Below are 21,063 nucleotides of genomic sequence, written 5' to 3'. Positions count from 1 at the left end.
AAAGGGAACCCAGAGGCTGGTAATCTTGTTTTCTTGTTTTTTTCCTCAACCACACATTATGAGTTACAGAAAAGATAGACATGCATTCAAAGTTAGAAAAAGAAAAACTTACAAGATCAAACAGTTTCATGCTGACAGACAGGGACAGAGAAAAATAAAGAAATGAAACAGAGAAACAAAAAATGTAAAATAAAGCTCAACCGCTTGTTAAACAGAATACACAAAGACAAGCATGAAGACAGGGGTGCAAAAGAAAGTTAAGAAAAGAGACTGGAAATAAAAGTTAGGAAGACTGCAGCTCGGTGATGCCAAATTACTGCCAGAGATACTTGAACGCAAATCAAGAGCAGACTGGGATTGTCAACACTGGGCATGAAAAGCCACAAACTGTTGTGGAGTGACCACAGTGTAACACTGCAACACACACGTGCTTTTAACTCTATCAGATGAAGCCACTGCCGGTCCCGCGAAGCTACTACTCACGCAAATCTTGTGATCTCGTAACTGCCAAAACATCTGTGAACAAGAGAGCGCAACTCCCCCCACAGGGCAAGGGCTAAACTAAAACTCTGATACTTTGTGATGTTTTTATGACAACATGCTGATGTCAGATTGTTTTTTTTCAAGGTCAACTTTAACCTTGCGTGCTAAAACTGCTTAGGTACTCATGTCCCCCAAGTGAAGTTTGAAAACGATCCATAAAATTGTGGGTAATATATAACTTTTACTAATTTTCACATTGGATGTGACCTTAACTTTGACCCGATTTTCACCAACATGAAATCAACTCCAGCTGTTATTGATATCTAGCATCACACAAAATTTTGAAAATTAGATCTTGATAGCTGTGGACGCTAGACTGATTGCAAACAGATACACAGACAAGCAAACAAACAGAGCCGATTACACACTCCCTCCCTTTGGCGGGACATTTAAACATGACAGCTAAATCATAAAGTTTGCTTCAAGTTAATGAGTGGAGGTACTGAATATGGATCAGCATCACTTCAGACCAGAACTTCTCACAACAATCAAATAGTAGGTGCTGCATTAAGAGTAAAAAAAGAAAGGTAAATGTACAGAAGTTAACAGTTACTACTACCTCAATGACACATCAACAGACCCCAGAAAATATTAGTACCAAGCACAAAGTGTCTTATGCAGAAACCTTTAAAAAAAATGTAACTAATTTCAAATAGTTAGATGTGTCTATGGACAGCTATGGAGCAAAATGTGGATTTTCCGTAGGGAGTTTTAAGGCATCGTCTGACTTATGAATAAAATCTACAACATTTTTAATCAGCCTCACGTTTCAAACTGTCTGAAAGCCTCTGTACTCTCTGTAGTTTTTAATTAGTAGCCATTGAGTGTAAAATCCTTAAAAGGCACGTGTCTATGTCCAAACAGACATGTTAATATAATTAAAGAACAGCGAGGCTGAACATTAAAGCCGCTCCATGAAATGGGCAAGAAAAGCCTGAACGCATACATTCGGCTACGTTTAAAAAGTGCTTCTACTCAGCAGTGCTGTGCTGTGACCACTATGGACTCGGGAGTGTGTGGATGTGAAAAAGCCTCCTGCTTACGTTCTGACCCAGACCCCTCTAGCTCTCAGTCGCAGATGGTTTAAAACTTTTAGCGCACTTAACAGCTGAAAATGTGTCCGATATCCTCATCGCTGAAGGCATGGGAAGCATCCTCATCTGCCTCCTCATCCAGCTGGAGGCTGCCAAAGGAAAACGTGTTTCTTGGTATGGGGGAACTAGAATTAGCCTCCGCTGGGCTACCAAACATCACGGGGCTGCTGCAGTTGCCCCTGTTATTTTCTAACTCCGACTCGCTGGACTCTGAGCCGCTTGTGTTCGGGCCATCGTTCATTTGAACTGCTCCGTACTGTGTGACACCGGTTGATCTTAATCGTTTCTGCCCCAGACTGGTCCGCGACCTGCCTGGCGCAGTTAGCCCATTGGCCACCATGCGGCGCTCAAGAGCAGCCATGCGTTCAGCCCGAGAGAGGACAGTACGCGATTCTTGCTTTGCAGAGGACGTTCCTTGGACTGCGTCTGCGTCAAAATGGACTTTGTGGAATTTCTGTGAGCGAGGAGATCGGCCCATGACGGGAGAGCATCTGCCGTCATTAAAGTTAAGTGGAGTGGGACTGTAGCCGTTCTGGTCTATGCGACTGAGGGAAGTGACACCTCTTGAACCCGTCACAGTGGAAACTGTTATAGGGCTGTTGCTCTGCCTCTCTTGGACACCTATGTCTCCTATAATGCTATGAACAGGACTTCGGTCAACCGTTTGGCATGACTGCTTGGGAGAATGTTCTAGCTCATGACTCATGATGAGCGATGCTCTAGAAGAAGAAGAAGACTCCCTATACATCCTACCCAGAAAGTGCTCCTGTTGAGCCTGCAGAGCCCCATTTATCCCTCCAGAGCCAGATCCCCGGGGGAGCATACCCTGTTCTCTATAGCTGTGGTCTGACCTGCTAGCCTGGTCCCTGCCCAAGTAATACTGAGCATCTACATCACTGCAGTCAATGTAGGGAATGGAAAAGCTGCCGCCTTTAGCAGCCCTAGATGCTGGACCTGTATTCAGATGTTCGGGGTGGGTCTGTCGTGTTGGGCTCCTCGTCTCCTCTGTCCTGGATACAGACCCCGTTCTCTCTTCGTGGCCATTTCTCTGATGCGAGGGGCTCATCCTCGCCCGCGAAGCTGCCGGGTCTTCTGCACTCACCAGGACCGACTCCTTCCAGTGACGCCGAGGAGAATCAATTCTGTCCCCAGGAGCACCACTCTGCCAGTACGAGACAGGAACACAGGGTTAAAGAATTTAAAGACCACAATTTATTCATTGTATTCATTACTCTTACTGAAGGCCAGGATTTTAAAGTTTTTAAATAAATTCTACCTGACTTGAAAATACCCTGCAGTACCCCCATGGCTCTGTTTTGTTGGGCAGGCTGGCATCTTCTATGCACACACACATGTGCAGGGATACCACAGCACAGTATTGGGCTACCATGTGTCACCAGAACAGCCCTAGTGCTCCTTATTAATGATTCCCACTCCACAAAGTCTCTTGAACTGTGTTGGAGGGATCAAACACTATTCTTCTAAAAAGATGTTCTCTAATTTGGTGCTATGATGACAGCGTTAGCTGTATAAAACAGGAGTTTATTCATACCAGAAAAATGATCTTGGAGCATAACAGAGTCTTAAGATCCATGCCTCCGGATGAGTAGGCTGTATTTTGCTGTATTTTTACATTATATGCATTTTAAAAAGAGAAAACAATGTGAAAAGCGACACTATGGACTGTATTTGCTCAGACAACAAAAAATGCTGTATGCAACAAATTGCCCACTTAAAAGACTCACATCTGTTGGCACTTCACGGTGGCTTGGAGAAGGCAATGGTGACAGGCGACTGTTGTGTTGGACCCGACTGCTGTACTGAACACGACTGTGTTTCCTGGCAGACAGGATATTAAAGGTCAGCGTTATAAACTCTGAGCACCCTCGCCTGTACCAAATATGTCAAACGTATCTGCAGCCTTTACCTTTCAAACGGGATCTTTTTAAATTCAGACTCTTTCACATATTCAATCACCTGCTTCTGCGTGCGACCGCTGCAGAGATAAATACGAGACAGTTAATGATGAGCTATTCCGCAAGAGCCTTAGTAGACTGTTAAGTGATGCTGTGTTCTTGCAGCCATGATAGACAGAGTTTAGCTCTTTGATGCAAATGCTACCTGAATCTAAAGGAGGAGCCTCGTGAGAAGAGTACCGGCTTGGGCTTGGGCTTAGGTTCCTCAAATAGGCGGAAGAAGGCGTGATATTCAACACAGATCTTCCAGAAGACTTTACAGCAGTCCCTGCTTGGCATTAAAAACTCCAGAGTGTCCTGATATGAACTCTGGGGGACACATCAAGACATTTAAACACAACATCAGTCAGTGAGCTGAAGGGTTTCAATATCTTGTGATGTCACTTACATTTAGATCCGGCCTCAGCTTAATGAGGAAGCGTTTTCTCTTGAAGCTCAGTTTTCGAACTTTAGACCAGTTGAAGGCGTTAATCTTTGTGTGTCCCTGAAGTGATGAAAAACAGAATTCACTACTTTGCACTACTAAACACATAAAAAGCGTTTGATACCAGTTGGGCTGACCTGCACTGATTTTAGACTAACCTGGAAGACCAGGACACCCGTGTGTGCCACAGTCAGGCTTAACTTTGTTCCCTCGCGATCCTTGGCAGGATGGAGCCGAATCCCGTACATCTCCAGCCTGCGAGCAACTTCTAACAAATGGCAGTCTGATTCTGCTGGTGTCTGACCACTGTGGTATAAAACAAAACAAATGAAACTATATTTCATGTAGTGTTTAACAGAAACAAATCTCAGGGAAAGACCATAGGCATCAATAAAGCGAACATACTAACGAGCACTGTCGCAAACCTCCACTGTCAAAAAACAAAGACACCTTCTTAGTGTTGGGTTGTCTATACTTTCGAAAACTGGAAGCACTGGAAGCATACTGTGGTGGTTTGAGCAAATCAAAGATGTGGAGCTACCTGCTGTGGGGAACGCTCGCGAATGAGGGACCAGCTGAAAGTAGCTTTTATTTAACCCACATCTGTTAAACTCTTTAATATCTTTTAAACCTTGGTGTTATTATTGCAACAAAATATTCTGTGTTATACGCTCATAAAAATCTTTTACACACAGGAACACGAGCTTTAAAATTCAATCTATTCATTGTTCACTTTAGAAAGTATTTTCTAGATGGTTTTGGAAATAATTATTAGAGCAGGGAGGGTAAATTCAGACAAAAATGAATCGTATTCCCCTGTTGGATATCTGGCTTATTAAAGTGAAAGACAAAGACAGAGTTCAATCCAGGTTTCTCAAGTTTATCTGAGTTTCTGGAGAAGTGGTGGGAGGGGCTGCAAATGCCAACTAACCTTCCTATTTCTTATCAGTGGATAAGCCTTCCTGTTTCCTGTGTGTGGTAATTAACAAGAGATTTAATTCTACATGGCACATAGCCAGAAGTACTGCAGTCATCAACTAAGAAGGACTCTTGGTGGGAAAAAAAGAGCAAGTTAAAGGGAGCAGTCAGCTCTAACGGAGCTGCTTTCATGTTGCCGCAGCCACCCACTGCGTGCCCATCTCTGGCAAGACACCCTGTAATGCTGAGGTGAGACAAGTGTTAGCAAAGCATTGGCACATATTCAAACCCACGCACGGTTGGGGGAATTTTGTGAAATGTGCTTTAAGGACATTTGGAAAGTTTCCAGTAACATACCACTCCCAAAACGAGTGGCAGTTATAATAGAAAAGCCTAAAAAGAAGCGCCAAGTTCAATCGCCAGCTTCACTTCTTGCGACCTCCTGCACGAGACGCCTCAGAGCGCTCTCTGACAAACTGCGTTTTTAACCTACTGAACCGGCCGACAGCAGCAGCGTGAGTCATGCAGCAGGTTGAAGGAGGATTTCAGATCTCTGTTAGGAGGAAAGTAGTCTTTATAGACAGAGCAGAAGATGAACTCACATCCACTTCTGGCCAGAAGCTGTAAAACAACTTACAAAGACTGCCTTTTCTAAGCCCGTGTATAATAAAAATACACAGCTCTCTGAGAAAGGAGCCTTTCATTCAATGGCTGTTTTCCTGAATGTGCCACCTCTATAATAAAAGTTCCCAGTGGGACACGCACGCGGTCTGAAACAACATTTCCTGTTGACGGGTTGAGAGAGTAATTTGAGCGCAGCCATGCCTTCAGTGACCTTATGAAGAGAGTTAAACAGAAACTACGACTGGAACCAAACAACTGCCTTATTTTAAAACCACTGTGCAGCCTTGAATCAAGATCTCTACTCACATATTCTTTGAGTGAAACTCCATGATTTTGTCAATGAGGGGCATTTGATCTGGGATGTAGTTGTTGTTGAGGAGGTGTGACCGGCACTGGCTCTCCTCAAAGTCTCCAATCTCAGCTTAAGGGAGACATGAAAGAAAGGGGGGTGAAAAAGCTCATGTTATACAAAATAAGAATAAAATAAATAAGAATTGATAATAATGAGAATAATAGCAAAGAGAGTCAATGTAGGGTGCTTGTAAAAGCGCTTCAGAACGTGGCTTTTCTGGAGGAATTAAAGGTTTTTCCTCTTTTAGTGTTTTATTGATACAAAAAAACTTTGATCACTATCGTGTGACAGACTGCAGCAGTGAAAATGCTCAGATTTCCTGGCATTGGCACCATCTAACTAAAAAATACCCACCGTAATACACAGATAATCAATTTGCAGTGGTGTTAAGTGTGCACTGTTACATTCACGGTTAAAAGAAAGCATTTAATCTTTAGATGAAATGTTTTCTGTATCAGGATATAATAAAAATAATCCGTGTCTTAGCTGCTCTTAAAATTAGGTAAACAAATCCTCTGATGAACAACAACACATGACATCTTACACCCTATAATTATTCATTTAACAAAAGAAATTCATCAAAAATGAAAAAGCAGTGTGTGAAAAACCCTCACTGCTTCTGCAGGAAATATGAGGCTAAGTAGCCGCTGGGTGCTGATAATCAAATGCACTTGATTAACTGATCATCAGCGAGTGCGAGCACCTCTATAAAAGCACTACTTTAGGCAGCTTGCTGGTCTGGAGCCATTGTTTATTCACACAATGCCAAGAATGAAAGACATCAGTGATTTTAGTGAAGCGATTGTTGCTGATGGTGATGATTTGGGAACTCCTCAAAGTATTCTAGAGACAAATGTGAGGCTAAATCACCGTTTACCTAGTTTTTCAGACACTGCTTCTACATTTTGTTGGTTTTTTTTCGTCAAATAAATAACTACTTGCTGTAATTTGTCATGTGTATTTGTTTGTCTGAGGTTGTATTTGCCTGATTTTAACAGCTGGTGAGGACTAGATTATTTTTTACTTACTTTTCATGTAAAATCTTAGAACTGATACTGTACTTTGCGGTGTACTTTTGTTTTTTTACCATGACTGCCTTTCATCTATGTGTGTGTTTTGTTCCCGTGAGCTTAATGACAAAAACAGCTCCGGCGTTCCTTACATTGTATAATGTAGGAGACCATCAGAGCGGCGCTGGTGTCGTTGCAAGTCAGACGTCCACAGAAAAGGTCCTGTTTGATCTGGAGGGCAAACAGGTACCTGGGCCAAACACAAACAGCATTCGCATTATACAAAAGGAGGAGCTGGAGTTTGGTGTTTTCTACCACCTGAATTCTGGATCAGATTGAAGTCTACTGCTAAACTCAAACATGGCAGCCAAGAGGATTATTGCAAATTCTAACTAAATGAAAAGCATCTTTTGCCTTTCTTTGAACCACAGTCAGCTGGAACAAGTGTACAGTTTAAATTCAGAAATCTATAAGAAGTAAAGTTAGTTTTCGGGACATTTCCTGAACACATTGCACCTCCTGGCTGTAGTCCAGCACAGAAACAAATATAGTCCTGATAAGAGGCATAATAATTTCTTTGGTTTTTTGAGAACATCTAACGTCAGCGCCAACTAGTCAAGCAGTTTACATCCACCTCCGTCCTTCAGCTGCCGAGTTTGCCAAAAAATGTTTTCAATGTCTTTTGCATTTTCAAATCAATGAATAATTATGACAAATAACCAGGATTTAAAGTCCAGAACAAGAAAGGAGAAACCGGAAAACCATTAGCTCCGCACTAATCTCCCAGGAGGTAAATCAGAAACGTGGCAGCCCTGATATGTGAACAGCATAGCGTGGCGGGGAATAAATCTTGTGGGAACCGCAGCACGTTTCATGTTTCCACAATTGTTTTCAGTCACAGTGGAAATAAGTGACACTGATTTACACTGACACACTGTATACAAGTGCATGTTTCATTGCCAAGCGGAAGATAAGCACGCTGTTGGGACGAAGATAAGTTATATCACACAGAGAGGAGCTCACCTCGTTAGCTCCTCCAGTAGCTGGGCGTGGTCCGGGGGGAAAAACTTCACAGAAAACCTCAGGATTGTGTGTTTCGGCCCTGCGTAAACACAACAAAGAGATCTGCTATTGGACTGCATCAAATACACAAAACAGCAGCCCTTTGAAGCGAGATATGCTTCTCGCTCGCTTACAGGTTTTCTCCAGACAAACAAAGAAACGTTCACTGAGAGAGATTTCTTCAAAGAATAGGGTTCAGTATTTTAAAGCACTTACGCCTGAGCTGCTTGATAATGGGTTTGATATGGTCCAACCAAACCTGTGAAAGAGAGAAGACGGTCAACACGGAGCTGATTTTAGGGAAAGCTACGTTAGGTATGCTTGACAGAGGTTCCTCTGTGCTCTCATTTACTCACCATCATCTTTTGTTGGTTCTGAAACTCCAAGCCAAAGTAGTCACCCTCAATGAGATTCATGTGGGAGCACACGAGGTCAAACAGCACCTTGCCTGAGGCTTTTTGCTGTGAACAAAAGGAAAAGACAAAGAGCTATAGTTAATATAACACTGCAACAGTAACTATTCCTGTTTTAAAGTCAGCTTTTGTCCTCAGCATTGAAGTCAAAGGAGACTCTGGTATTTTATATGGTTACATACATAAAGCCAGCCAAACTTCTGGGCCGAATGACACAAAAGAGCACTCAGGCGCAAAAGAGCCCGGCTTTGTTGACCTGTCAAACCCCATGCGAGTGAATGCTACCCAAGTAGATAATCATTTTTTTGACCAAATTCCTCTGCCAGCCTTCGTCCTTCTATTCTTGCTTTCACGGGCTCGGTTGGTCACAAAACCCCTTCCTCCCTGCTGGAGCCAGAGGGGGAGGCAGATCCCGTCTTTGATCTGTGTTTTCAGTGTCACTGCTGTCACTGATGACGGCCTGGCGGCCTTTGAGGTTGATACAGTATCAGGATGGGATAAAGACCCTCCCCGACCACCTCCGTCCTCGCTCGCACCGCGCGCAAACACTTTGAAGAAAGAGCGAGCAGCCCACGTGCTGCCTGGCGATGTGACAACACACAGGCCTCAGAAATCCACCACATCTTTGGAGAGAGAAACTTTCCCATGTAAGGTCAAGTAAAAGTCAGGGATTTCCACTGAAACACTTCTGTTGCAGGCACCCTGAGAAGACAGAGCTCTGTCAGGCGCACACACAGCAGGAGAATTTCTGCCTGGCTGCTTCCTCGTGACTGCTTTGCACCAGAGCGGAGCGTGTCCCAGCTATAGCATGTGAGTGTTTGTAGTAGCAGTTCCCTTTGGTTTGGATAATGATCCAGGGATGTCTCCGAGTGGGTTTCAAGGAAGCAGTTCCTCCTGTGCTTTTACATAAAAGGAAGAGTGAGTCGCAGAGACGCGTCACATGAATTCCCCTTCATGCAGCTGAACTGTATTAAAGGGTCTCGCCCGCCTTTAAATGTGTCTGGTTTCACAGGCAAACAATGATACAGTCTGCGCTCCTGTTGCTCAAAGAATAAAAACACAAGCTTAGCCAGCTTAGTGAAAGGGTTTACACTTTCACAAAAAAATCCAAAGTCTTTCCCAAACAAGCGCCCACTCACAACATCAGCCACCCCCCCGCGTCTGTCCTTCCTACACAGCACTACTGTCTCTCGTCAGGCAGCGCAGAGGGTGTCCTCTGTCGCCATATGGAAGCCAGTTGTTTGCATATGGTGACAAGCAGGCTAGAGGGAAAGAGCTTAAGCCCTTCTCACACGTAAATATTCCACCCTAACTGAGGCAAATGAACTCCTGAATGACTTCTATGTCTCATGTTTTCTGAACAAATGTGCCCCAGGAAAACGTACGGCGGACAAACCGCTGCAGATGCAGTGTTGAGGCTCAAGAGTGTTTCTGTCTCACGTATCCAGCCCTATAAATCTGCTGTCGGGGCAGAAATGACCGCGAGCCAAGCAGAGATGGGTAAGGCCGAGGCTGATTAAAGCTTGACAGTGCTTGATTAAATGCAGCTGTTGCAGACTGGAGTTACGGCACTGCCATTTGACACCGCTGCAGCCGGCACAATAATAAGGCCACTGTTAATGATGCACAAGACCCAAAGATGACAGCTGTACTGGCGCAGGCACTTGGAGGACACTTAGTAACACAGTACTCACTTTAGAGTCTCTAAAAGCCTAATTGCAGCTACGTAATAATGAAACCTGGCATAAAAGCAACTTGTCTTACAAAACCGAACCCTCTTAGTTGCCATTTTATTAGGTACACCTATCTATTACTAATATACCGCAATACAATAGACATTTAATCAATCCTAGCAGGATATAACCCGGAGGGGATATACAGTACTGGATTGGAGTAGTTTTAGTTAAATTTACCCAATAAAGTCTGAACCAACTGTTTACGAAGAAAGACGCTCATCTTTGGACAGTACAGGTGTTACTAGATTACTACAACTGACTCCATCTTTTTCATTGGGGAACCTGTAGGCAGGGATTTTCTCTTATTCAGCCACAAAGGCAATAAGACCATGAGATCAATATAGACTATATGGACTATATACTGAGCCACACCTCTTTGTCATTCTATTCAAGTGTTTCATTCAATCCCATTGTTGCTGATGAATGAAATCAAGCACGTATTCATGCTGTCTGTCTTTACAAACATTTCTGAGGAATTGGCTGTTATAGCACAGCTGCAACAAGTCTTTAGTGAAATTTCTTCCCTTCCAGACAATCCACAGTGAGCTGTATAGTAAGTGGTAATATTGCAAAGTCAAAGCATTCACGAACCACAGCAATTCAGCCATGAAGTGACACAATAGGTAGTCACCAGTGCTCTGCTGACTCAATAACTGCAGATTTTCAAAGTCCTCTGACTTTAACATCAGCACTGGGAGCTTCATTGTATGGGTTGCCATGGCAGCAGCATCTCCTTGCAAGGCCAGTGTTGGCTTGAGTGATGTAAAGCATGCCACCGCTGGACTGTGGAGGAATGGAAACGTGCTGCAGTGATAAATCTCATCTCGTTTCTCTATCTGGCAGTCTGGACACCAGACTGAGTTTAGTCTGGGTTTAGTGAATAGCAGGAAACACTGCCTGCCTGAGTGCACGGTGCCAGCTGTAAAGGTTGGTGGAGGAAGGATAATGTTATGGGGTTGCTTTCTAGTTCCAGTGAAGGGAAATGTTAATGTTTTAGCTCACTGTGACATTTTTTTATAGTTCTATCCTTTCAGCTTTTGCAGAGGCTTTTCTGTTCCAGTGGGACTGAGCCCCACTGCACAAAGCTCAGTCCAAAGAATGGATGGATGATTTTGGTATGGAACAACTTAACTGTACCACACAGAGCCCTAACCTCAACCCCACCGTACCTTTGAGATAAACTAGAAAGAAGCTTGCCAGCCAGGCCCTCTCATCCAACATCAACGTCTGACCTTAGAAATGCTATTAAACGGGCACAAATTGCCGCAGACAAGCTTCAAAAGCTAGTAGAAAGTCTTCCCAAAAAGAGGGGAAGCTGTGTTAGCTGTAAGGGGGGAACAATTTCCATAATAATGCACATGGATTTACAATTCCAATTCCCAAAAAGTTGGGATGATGTGTAAAATGCAAAAAAACAACAACCCAGAATTCAGTGATTTGCAAATCCCCAAATTTACAATAGAACATGGAAAACATCAAATGTATTAACTGGGAAAATTACTGAGACCAAATCATTTCTGATCTATTCACAGCAGAGATTCTGACCTTTCTGTACAGGAAAAGTTCAAGTATCACAAATAAAATAAATGAAAGCTCTGTTCAAGTGTGCCATTAAACCACGGCAGTGTGACAGTGAGCCAGCTTGCAACTGAAGTGGGAATGAAATCCAATTGTTCATTATTTCTGAATGGGTGCCTGCATGTTGGTAATGAGTGCCATAGCTGCCACATATTGTCAAGCACATATATGTGGGTAAATCCTAAACGTGTTGATACATGCTAACACTTTCAGAAGCTACATTAAATTTGCTGTTTTTTTAGCATTTCCAGAGCTTACATTTGCTCTGCACTAGTCGGTACTACAATGGGTCTTGAAGAAAACACAGATATTAATGTTCTGTGGGAATAATTTCTTCACAACTCTTTGGTTTTCTTTCCAATATTGTTGGGTCTGTAGCCGACAATATCAAGTGCCCTGAGGCAACTGTTGTTATGAATTTGTGTTTTATGAATAAAACTTCGAACTGAATTGAAATATTGACTTGTAGCAATGGCCTAGTGTGAACGTCTGGATTAAGAAACATCTGATTTAAAGGGACAGTTAACTTAACCATTCAGGTTGTTTTGGAGTGAGTTGCCCATATTTGAAGATATCAGCTTTAGAAAATATTATCCCCTGTTGAAAATAATGGGACCCGATAGCACTTCCCTTGAGGTGCTCCAAGCTCCAAAAACATTAATGTGAAAAAGTCAGCAGCAATATCTCCTTCTAGAAATCATGACCTGGTTACTCAAAAATCCTCAAACCCTGTTGTGAGCACTTTAATGTAGGAACTCTGTTTGTGTGCATTTTTTTGGCATCTGAAGCAGCACAAGGCAAGTGCGATCATGTTCCATTAGATTCAAGGAAAGGCACTGATTTCCACAGTTGATATCTCAAAAACTGGGCAACGCACACCAAAACAATGTAGACGGGTCATTAGCACTACAGGCCACAGACAAAAATACTTGAATTTAATCTCAGAGTGACCTGTTCATTTAATTTAATTTAGGTCACTGAAGCTGTAAAGACACAAGATAATTTACTGTGTCAATTCACTGAACCATTAATTACAGCAAAGCTGTCTGTTTTTATATCCTCTGTTCATCCAGATGGCAAACAGTACATTTAACTCTTTAAAACATAAACAATGAAATAATTGCCCGAAATTTATATATAAATATATTTGATGATTACTGATGATTTAGAAGTCTCAAAAAAATCACACAAGCTGTATCAAATTAAATACACTAGGTGTTAAGGGGTTAAAAATCTAGGCATCAAAGTAGTCTCTAAGAAGACTGCACAAGCACCAATAAAGTCAAAAGGCCAACGCTAAAGTGTACAACAATCAGACAAAAAAGAAGCTGTGACTTCTTCCCTCTGACAGTGCAGCTGACTCAAACCTCTACATACATGTCGTGCAGCCTCCGCTTTCAGCTGAAAGGTTACAGTCTTAGGAAACATCATCATCAGGACCTGACATTTCTTTCATCATCTGGAATGCCAAGAAAATGTCACCAATCTTCCTTTTCATGGCCTCTATCTATAAAAAAATAAGGTTTACAGTTTACATAGGAGCCGTCAATTGCAGCATGAGGCAACGCTTTCTGAATCAGCAATCTCAGACCAGACAAGACGCGCCGGGAGACTCTGTCTGGGTTCATCAGGCTTAAACATAGACTCATAGGAGGCTACAACTGTTTACACGTGTGTGAGTGCGAGTACAGCTACGCCGCTGCATTGCCCTCTGCATGCTCCGACTGACAAAATGCAGCTAAATAAAGATGACAGCAATGTCTGCCTGGGTTTCCACTTCAGGGTAGACCAAACACTCCCCCCCAGCACCCTTTGTTAGTAAGCTCCTGTCAGCAAAAAGAGATAAAGGTCAGGTGTAAAGCAGCTCTGTGTTCCCTCTACTATAACCCTGCAGGAGATATTCGTATGGCCCACTTCACCCACAAAAAGCTAGGCCAGGCGATGCTGGACAAACCTGAGGTTGTGTGGGGTAATGGGGGTGGGTGCCATAGATGGCAAACAGACTGCGAGTGCCTCGAGGCTCCAGATGGACAGAAAAAACAAAGGGAATCGTGTCTGGTTGAATATACTGCTTGGTGCATGGGAGGAGTTGATGCTGGCATTAAAGCAAAGGGGTTAGACATGACTGAAGAGGGACGTAAGAGTTTATTCTTTGTCTTTTCCTGTGTCGTGGACCCTGCTGGTAAACTTGTGCCTGCTGGTTCAGTTAAACCTCGACAGAATGTAGAGTAAGACTCTGCCAGCAGGTTTTCAGCCGTGACATTCAGCAACGTCACAGGAAGTCGACTGAGGTCACGGATGAAAGAGATGTGTGTCATTCAAAGAAAGGAATAAGCAAGTGGTAAAAGGTCAATTCTCAGATTCAAAATATCTGCAGCGCTTATCAGATAAGGTCCCAGACAGGCTTAGCACTATTATAAAAGTGGTTATTTATTTATTTTCAAGTGATATCAAACCGACGTTTGATTGACTTAGTGCCGGAGACTGAAAGTGAGCTTTGCCAGGCAAAACCTTTGCGTCATACTTGTCACTGTGGTAGAAGTGGAAAACCCCAGGAACGAGTCTTAAGTGAACCACGTCTCTTTTGATAAAGCTGCTGTAGGAAGGGCTGAGATTACAAAGTGTTTACAGTAGCAGGCACATGCATCCTAGCCGGAATCCCTCTTGAAACCGCTAACTAACCATCCCATACTCCCATGGGTTCTGTCTCATTAAAGCCAACTATTCAAAGTACTGTCCTGCACATGTGGGCGTCTTTGCATCTGTGCTGTGGTGCCCAAGGAGGGGGAATGAAGGCAGGACAGAGAAGTCAGGAGCAGCTAAAGCTCATTCAGATTCAGGTCATGCTCCGCAGAGGTTCTCAGGGTGATTTGACTACAGCAGGGATATGACAAAGGGATAAAAGGAGGGAGACGAACCCGCTGATAATCCCGTCAAATTACTGGCGTGCTCCCGGAGCTCATACAGATATGTGATGAGGCATATATTGAACCGTTTTAATGGACGTGAAACACTTATCATGACATCTAAAAGTATTATTGTGCTTTTAGGAAATAATCAGCAGGTAAATGATTTAACTATCAAGCCCCCCCCCCCAGAGCCACTCTGTCACACGAGAGAGGAGAGGACAACCATGAAAATAACGCCTGGATCCTGTCAGAGGTAGAAAACACCTCCTCCTGCTTCTCTCTTGGAACCCACCACCCCCGGACTCATTACGTTGCCCGCCTAGCCTCCCAGGAGTCAGGGCTGCAAGAACCATATTGATTTTGCATAAAGTACAATTAAGTGTCCTGTTGTGGCCATTGTGCTGCTGAATATCTGTGCATCTGAGCAAAGACCTCCCACTGTCAGTCGCTGCACCACAAATTAGCACAGTTGCAGGTTTGCATCGTTAGTGGAGACGGTAAACAAGCAGCAGCAGAGTTCAACCAAACATGCCAGTGTGCTTCGCAAAGATAAAGCTACGGGACTACGTTAAACCCACACTGAGCCAACACAACGTGAAGTCCTATCAGGCCTTAACCCAACACTGAGCATAATTAAAATATGCAAGAGGGCAAGAGCGGGTTTTAAGGCAGCTGGAATTACCAAAAAGATTGGCCCCTTTTTTTCTTCTTCATCTGTCCAAATCGCTTTCAGAGTGCCTCAAATTCTGAACCCATGCTGGGTATTCTCCACCACCGCCTCTCTTCAGAGCTGGGGATTACTGTCACTCAGAGGGAGGATGCGTCACTTCACATTTAGGCAGAAACTCCCCATTTAGCTAAGCTCGATAAAGGCAGCCTGAAGAACAGAATTCGTTTTGTGTCACCGCATTACCATAAGAAATACAAAAAAAGGAAAAAAAAGAATGAGCCCAAAATACATTTGCCGCCAAATAAAGAAAATAAAATACAGAAATTCAGTCTCCATCCAGCGTTATGAGGTCAAGTTATTTTTTTTTCCAGATTATCAGATGTCATCTCACCAGATTCTAAAGACCTGCATGCATAAGATATGCAAAAAAACAGCCATTACCTGCTGATTTAAAAGCAAATTGTGTAACTACAGCTGTAAATACAGTTTTCCTGCAAAGGTAATTATCACCACCTGCAGAATTAAGAGACCGTGTGTTCTCTCGCATAGCTGTGAGTACTGTGGAGCTCTGTACGTGTGTGCAGGCAATCAATAGGTTAATTAGGAGCTTAATTAACTGTAACTGTGAGAGATAACTCCCACAAGGTCAGGCCAATAGGGAGAAAGCGAAAAAGGCAATCCTTTCATATATATAATATATAATCTCAATACAAAAACATGTCAAAGAGGTAATTCTTAATGGTTTAGCACCAGCCATGCCTTGCCTGACCTTTACGTCTGATGGTCTTATTACAGAATACACCAGAGAGCTGAGCAAAAGACATTATCGAGTGAACTATTAGGTTTATGGTAACACCAGCTACAGCGGTATATGGGGCTGAAGTTAAATGTGATTACCTGTGATGCTTTGGAGACCGAGCGATGTAATAATGGTCTAAATTAATCTGTAACAGATAAAATATCAGCACACGAGGCACGAAACCAAGAAAAAAAAATCCCCCATTAAACCCTCATCAGTGCTCTGCATAACAAACTGGAAAAACTACAAGTCACAATCTGTCACAGTCTGCCAGGAACAAACATAACTAAATCAGGGCTACAGTCCAATTTCATGCACCTAGTCCGAGTAAACTCGGCCACTACGTGCCAGGATGATTTATATCCCCACAGCGTGTGACGCTTCCCCTCGGCTCAGACTTTTCAAAGCACATCTGCAGTTGAGCATGTTGGATGTTTGTCTCTAAACACACTCTTTCAATATTTTTGGAATATTTATTTTCCTAATTTAACTCTGAGCACTGCTGGGACTGTAAGACAACATGCAAAATCGAAAATTAATATCAGAACAGCAGAACAAACAGCTGTTGATTTAGCAATCTGGGCACTGGCTCCCACAGTCTGAGACGGGCCAGGTATACTTTACCGAGCTTCCAACCTGCACAAATCCATCAGATGCTAAAAAGATGGGACGCCCTCTGGAAAAATTAATATCCAAAGTATGCTAAATAACTGTAAGCAAATGTGCCACGCTGCATGCATAAACAGCAGCTTGCTAACAGAAGCTAATATTGGAGCAGATGTAGTGATCTATATAATCACTGTGATGTCTGCTTGTGTGCTCTGTGTGCTGTAGAGATCAAGAAAAAGAGAGACTGAGGCAATAATATGGGATGGCATTAAAGCAGAAAGCAGAATTAATAAGAAGCTCATAGTGTGGCAGAATTCACAGCCAGCACCCATTAATTATTGTACCACATACTAATGCAAAAACAGCTCAAACAAACAAACAAGTCCGAAATTCATTCTCATTTTCACAAAATGATCACAGAGACCGCATATAAAACATAGAATTAACCATTAACTAATGGAGGGACTAATGCAGTCCTTAGTTTGGCATTCTAGCCTCTGTGGTGGAGTGGGTCTGAGTGACCGAAAGCCTCAACTTCTTTTTTTGCCTATTTTACTCTAAATGGGGCCACAGTTTACCAAGTGAGCCTTTAAGGTGTATAACATAAACCCTGAAACTAGCAAGTACAGAAACTCATCAGGAAGATTTTATGAGATTATGGATTAAGTGAGCCATAGCGTCATTTTCCTACTTAATTAGTCCTCTTTGCCATTAGAGGAGTCTCCCCTTACTTTCTATATAAATGTATATATACCAAATTTTTCGGACGCTAAGGCGCACTGGATTATAAAGCGCATGAAGCGAAAAAAAATCTGATAAGTCAAACTTTACTCAACTCATTCTTCTTGCTTCCACTTCCGTACCATTGATTCATTAATGTTGAATTCTCTCCCAGCTGCTCTATTCCCATGTTGTTGCAGTATATTAATGACTAACCTCTATTGTGGATGGATTATCTCAGTTGTTCTCCTGACTAAAGTTTGGTCTGTTTACAGCATCCTACCATGCGATTACATTTGTCTCTAACCATCAGGAACCCTCATGTTAACTTTTATTAAGTGGGAAAAGTTCATCCTCCAGCTTCACTGTGTTTATGTTATGCTAACATAGCTGTGTTGCTAGCATCACGTAGCACATCATTCAACTTCAGCAACCCTACAAACGTCAATGCTGTTTAGTTTTCTGTCTTCATTTATGTTGAAAGTAATAGCAGAGCTGTACATTTTAATTTATTCAGAAATCTCTCAGTCAGAACATGGTGTATTATACTTAGATGGAAGCTAGCGAGCTAACTCCCTGCTAACTTCTAACTCGGTTAAATTTCATAAATTCTGTTTTCATGGATGCCTAGATGTTAAACTTAATTGTTACACCTGGTAAAGCAGCCATGGTGATCATTTTATTAAAGATGAAAGAATTTAGACAGTTTTTAACTCTCAGTGATGCTGCAGAGTTCGTTTGACGTTGGGACCTGAAGCAGATGGAGTTTTGGACCCAGATTAGTCCGTGAGGCTCCTGACTACAGCAACCGTAATGCTCCGACAATCCATCAAGTGGTGCAGCTTCGTAGCTCAACAAAGTTGTGCTAAAACATTTTTTGACAGCTCTTTGAGCGCCGTGTACCACATAAAATCAGTTTGAGGTCAGTAAGCACAACCAGAATTCATACATAAAGCGCACCGCATTGTAAGGCGCACTGTCAATTTTTGAGAAAATTAAAGGATTTTAAGTGCGCCTTATAGTGCGAATAAATCGGTAGTTGAAATACATTCACTAGCCACTTAGGCCTATTCAACTGCTCATTTAAGCAAATATCTAACACACCAATCACACGACAGCAACTCTGGTCTGAGTATTTTAGAAACTGCTGCACAACCATCTCTAGGGTTTACAGAGAATGGCCCGAAAAAGAGAAAATTTCCGGTGAGCAGTAGTTCTCTGGAAGACAAAGTCTTGTTGATATTAGAGTTCAGACAAGAATAGCCAGACTGCTTCAAGTTGATAAGAAGGCAACTTTTCCTTCTTCTATTGTTTGCTTCATTTAGGGGTCGTCACAGGACATCACCTGCCTCCATCTCTGCGTATCCCTCGTATTGTCCTCTGTCACAGCAACCCGCCTTCACTATATCCATGGATCTTCTCTGTGGTCTTCTTCTTTTCCTCTTGTCTATTCAACATCCTTCTTCCAGTATATTCACTATCCCTCCTCTGCACATGTCCAAACACATGAGCCTTGCCTCTCTAGCAACTTGATCTGTTCCACTGATATACACATTTCTAGTTCTGCCATCCATCTCCTGCCTAACATCATGCGTCAACCTGTCCATCAACACTGCAAACAAGAATGGGCTCAGAGCAGATTTCTTACGTAATCCTTCCTCCACTTTGATCTGTAACTCCTACCGCACACCTCACCGTTGTCTCTCTGTCCTCACACATGTCCTGCACCACCCTCACATACTTATGTGCCACTGCACAGTTCCTCTTCTCTAGTTCTACAGAGAAACAGCGCAACTTCTGAAGTGCTCTTTCTCGCCATGTAGTCATACTCTCAAGTTAACCTAGCTTTAAAAAAAATCAGTCCTATATCTGCATGGTATGATTCATCAACTTTATCCCTCTGTAGTTATTAAAGCTCTGCACATCACTCTTTTTCTTGAAAATCAATACCAGTAAAATTCCTCAGGCCTCTAATTGATCAGGATTGTGTTAAACCATGTTGTTAAAAAGCCCAATGCTCTCTCTCCTAATCATCTCCATATTATCTCAAACTCAGCTCTTAGTCCAACAGAAGATCTTTGGGAACAGGAGATTCACATGATGGAGCTGAAATATGCAGGCACTATGTGATGCTGTCATGTCAATATGGACCAAAATCTCTAAGGAATATTTTCAGCACCTGGCATGAAGATGCCTCTAACAGTACTAGTAAGGCGTAGCTAACAAACTGGACAGTCAGTGTATAGGCTGGCACAAAAAACAGTGTGGGATACTGTTTAAGCCAGCTGATCTTTCAATATCTTTTGTTTTATGAGAGTATAATCAGAAATGTTGGAAGCTTGCACTTTCAGATTCTAAAAATACCGCATGAGTCAAAGCCAGATATGACTGTCCATTTCTCTTTTGATTTTCCAAATCAATTTTATATCATGCAAATTCAATAGAATCCCATTCAACACGCTACCTAATGTGTAGAAAAACAAATGCAACACTGCCAAAGAAAAGCTTTTTCCAGTCTGAACATGTCACTCCATTCATGATTTGGCACTGTTGAAGCTAACTACTGCCTGGAGTGTAGCATCAACACGCTGAATCAAAGTCTGAGAAACCAGCTTTCTGCCTCACCACCAGACTACCACAGATTTTCCTGAGTGGGCTGCACTGTGAGAAAGATAAGACCCAGGAGCTTGTGTGGTGTTTAAGAGATGTTTTTTCCTCCCACTGGTGGAGCACGCAGGTCTCTGAGGAATACTGTCCTGCTGCACGCTCCTTCCTTTACACATAATCTCCACCAGCAATAAATAAAGACAGGAGCACATGCTCTCTTAGTGGTGAGGCCAATCAATTGGCCTTCTCAAGATTAGCCCTAAACTACTTAGCTCTTAGAGCAGCAAATCCAGAGGCCCTCTGCCCTGTGATGCAGTCAGGTAAGTGTCTCTCAGCTGCTGTGACCTGACATCCCAAACTTTCAGCGGCTACAAAAGAGCTTCAGCAGCTGAACTGAAATTTGCATGCTTTACCCACTGCTACACAACCTGTACTGGCAAAGTGTCTAATTTTGTACAATATAATAGGTCAAAAGGAATCAGATAAACACAACACAGGTTAATTAATCTACAATTGAGAAAAAACACACCAAAAATAATCAGAGCCCCCCCTCCCCAAAGAAATCAATATGTCAAAGATCACATTTAAGCACTTTAATATATTCACACTGAAACTCTAATTATCTCCTGGCCGCCAGTCAGCTGGGATTTCCTTGTCAGAATATAGATTACCTAAGAACACACAGGCCTAGAGAACAGAGCCTCGGACCAAACCTGCCGCTTCCCGTGGACGAGGATTAAGGTCAACAACCTGGGAATCGCCCTCAGTTTATAACTGCACCAGTGATATAACCAGGCTACCGAGGCATATGTGTTCATAGCACAAATGCACAATGCAGAGGTATCTGATTAAAAGTCCAATTAAGCCTGGCTTGTATTCTCTTTTTTTCTCTTGACTTAAGATGTGGCTTTGAGATGACAATAACAGGTGCTTAAAAAAAAGCAGCTGGTAGTACTTAGGCACAGCGGTTGAGCCAAATGCTGTTAACACTCACATAATAGTCATGCTAACATACGGCT

General features: G+C 42.7%; 1 protein-coding gene across 5 annotated transcripts in view; it reads right to left on the bottom strand.

Moving 5' to 3' along the window:
• Positions 1-21,063, bottom strand: part of LOC147311543 (FERM, ARHGEF and pleckstrin domain-containing protein 1-like) — a 58,392-nt gene that overhangs the window by 16,235 nt on the left and 21,094 nt on the right. For all 5 annotated transcript variants that reach the window (XR_015125472.1, XR_015125473.1, XM_086267520.1 and 2 more), the window contains exons 3-13: positions 8,360-8,464; positions 8,220-8,262; positions 7,965-8,043; positions 7,094-7,191; positions 5,886-6,000; positions 4,196-4,343; positions 4,002-4,097; positions 3,759-3,922; positions 3,565-3,633; positions 3,383-3,476; positions 2,592-2,799 (exon numbers count right to left, since the gene is read on the bottom strand). Coding sequence is in view for 3 of the 5 variants with exons in the window: in XM_086267520.1 (XP_086123646.1) it covers positions 2,592-2,799; positions 3,383-3,476; positions 3,565-3,633; positions 3,759-3,922; positions 4,002-4,097; positions 4,196-4,343; positions 5,886-6,000; positions 7,094-7,191; positions 7,965-8,043; positions 8,220-8,262; positions 8,360-8,464 (1,219 nt within the window). In the remaining 2 variants the exon portion in view is untranslated. The remainder of the gene's footprint in view (positions 1-2,591; positions 2,800-3,382; positions 3,477-3,564; positions 3,634-3,758; positions 3,923-4,001; positions 4,098-4,195; positions 4,344-5,885; positions 6,001-7,093; positions 7,192-7,964; positions 8,044-8,219; positions 8,263-8,359; positions 8,465-21,063) is intronic.

Source organism: Aulonocara sp. 'chitande type north' Nkhata Bay, linkage group LG16 (assembly GCF_057382095.1).
Source record: "Aulonocara sp. 'chitande type north' Nkhata Bay isolate Kocher_YH1m ecotype deep benthic linkage group LG16, A_spYH_male_GT1.1, whole genome shotgun sequence".
Taxonomy (NCBI): Eukaryota; Metazoa; Chordata; class Actinopteri; order Cichliformes; family Cichlidae; genus Aulonocara; species Aulonocara sp. 'chitande type north' Nkhata Bay.
Note: the sequence above shows the minus strand (reverse complement) of the source record. Positions and strands in the feature narration are given on the sequence as shown.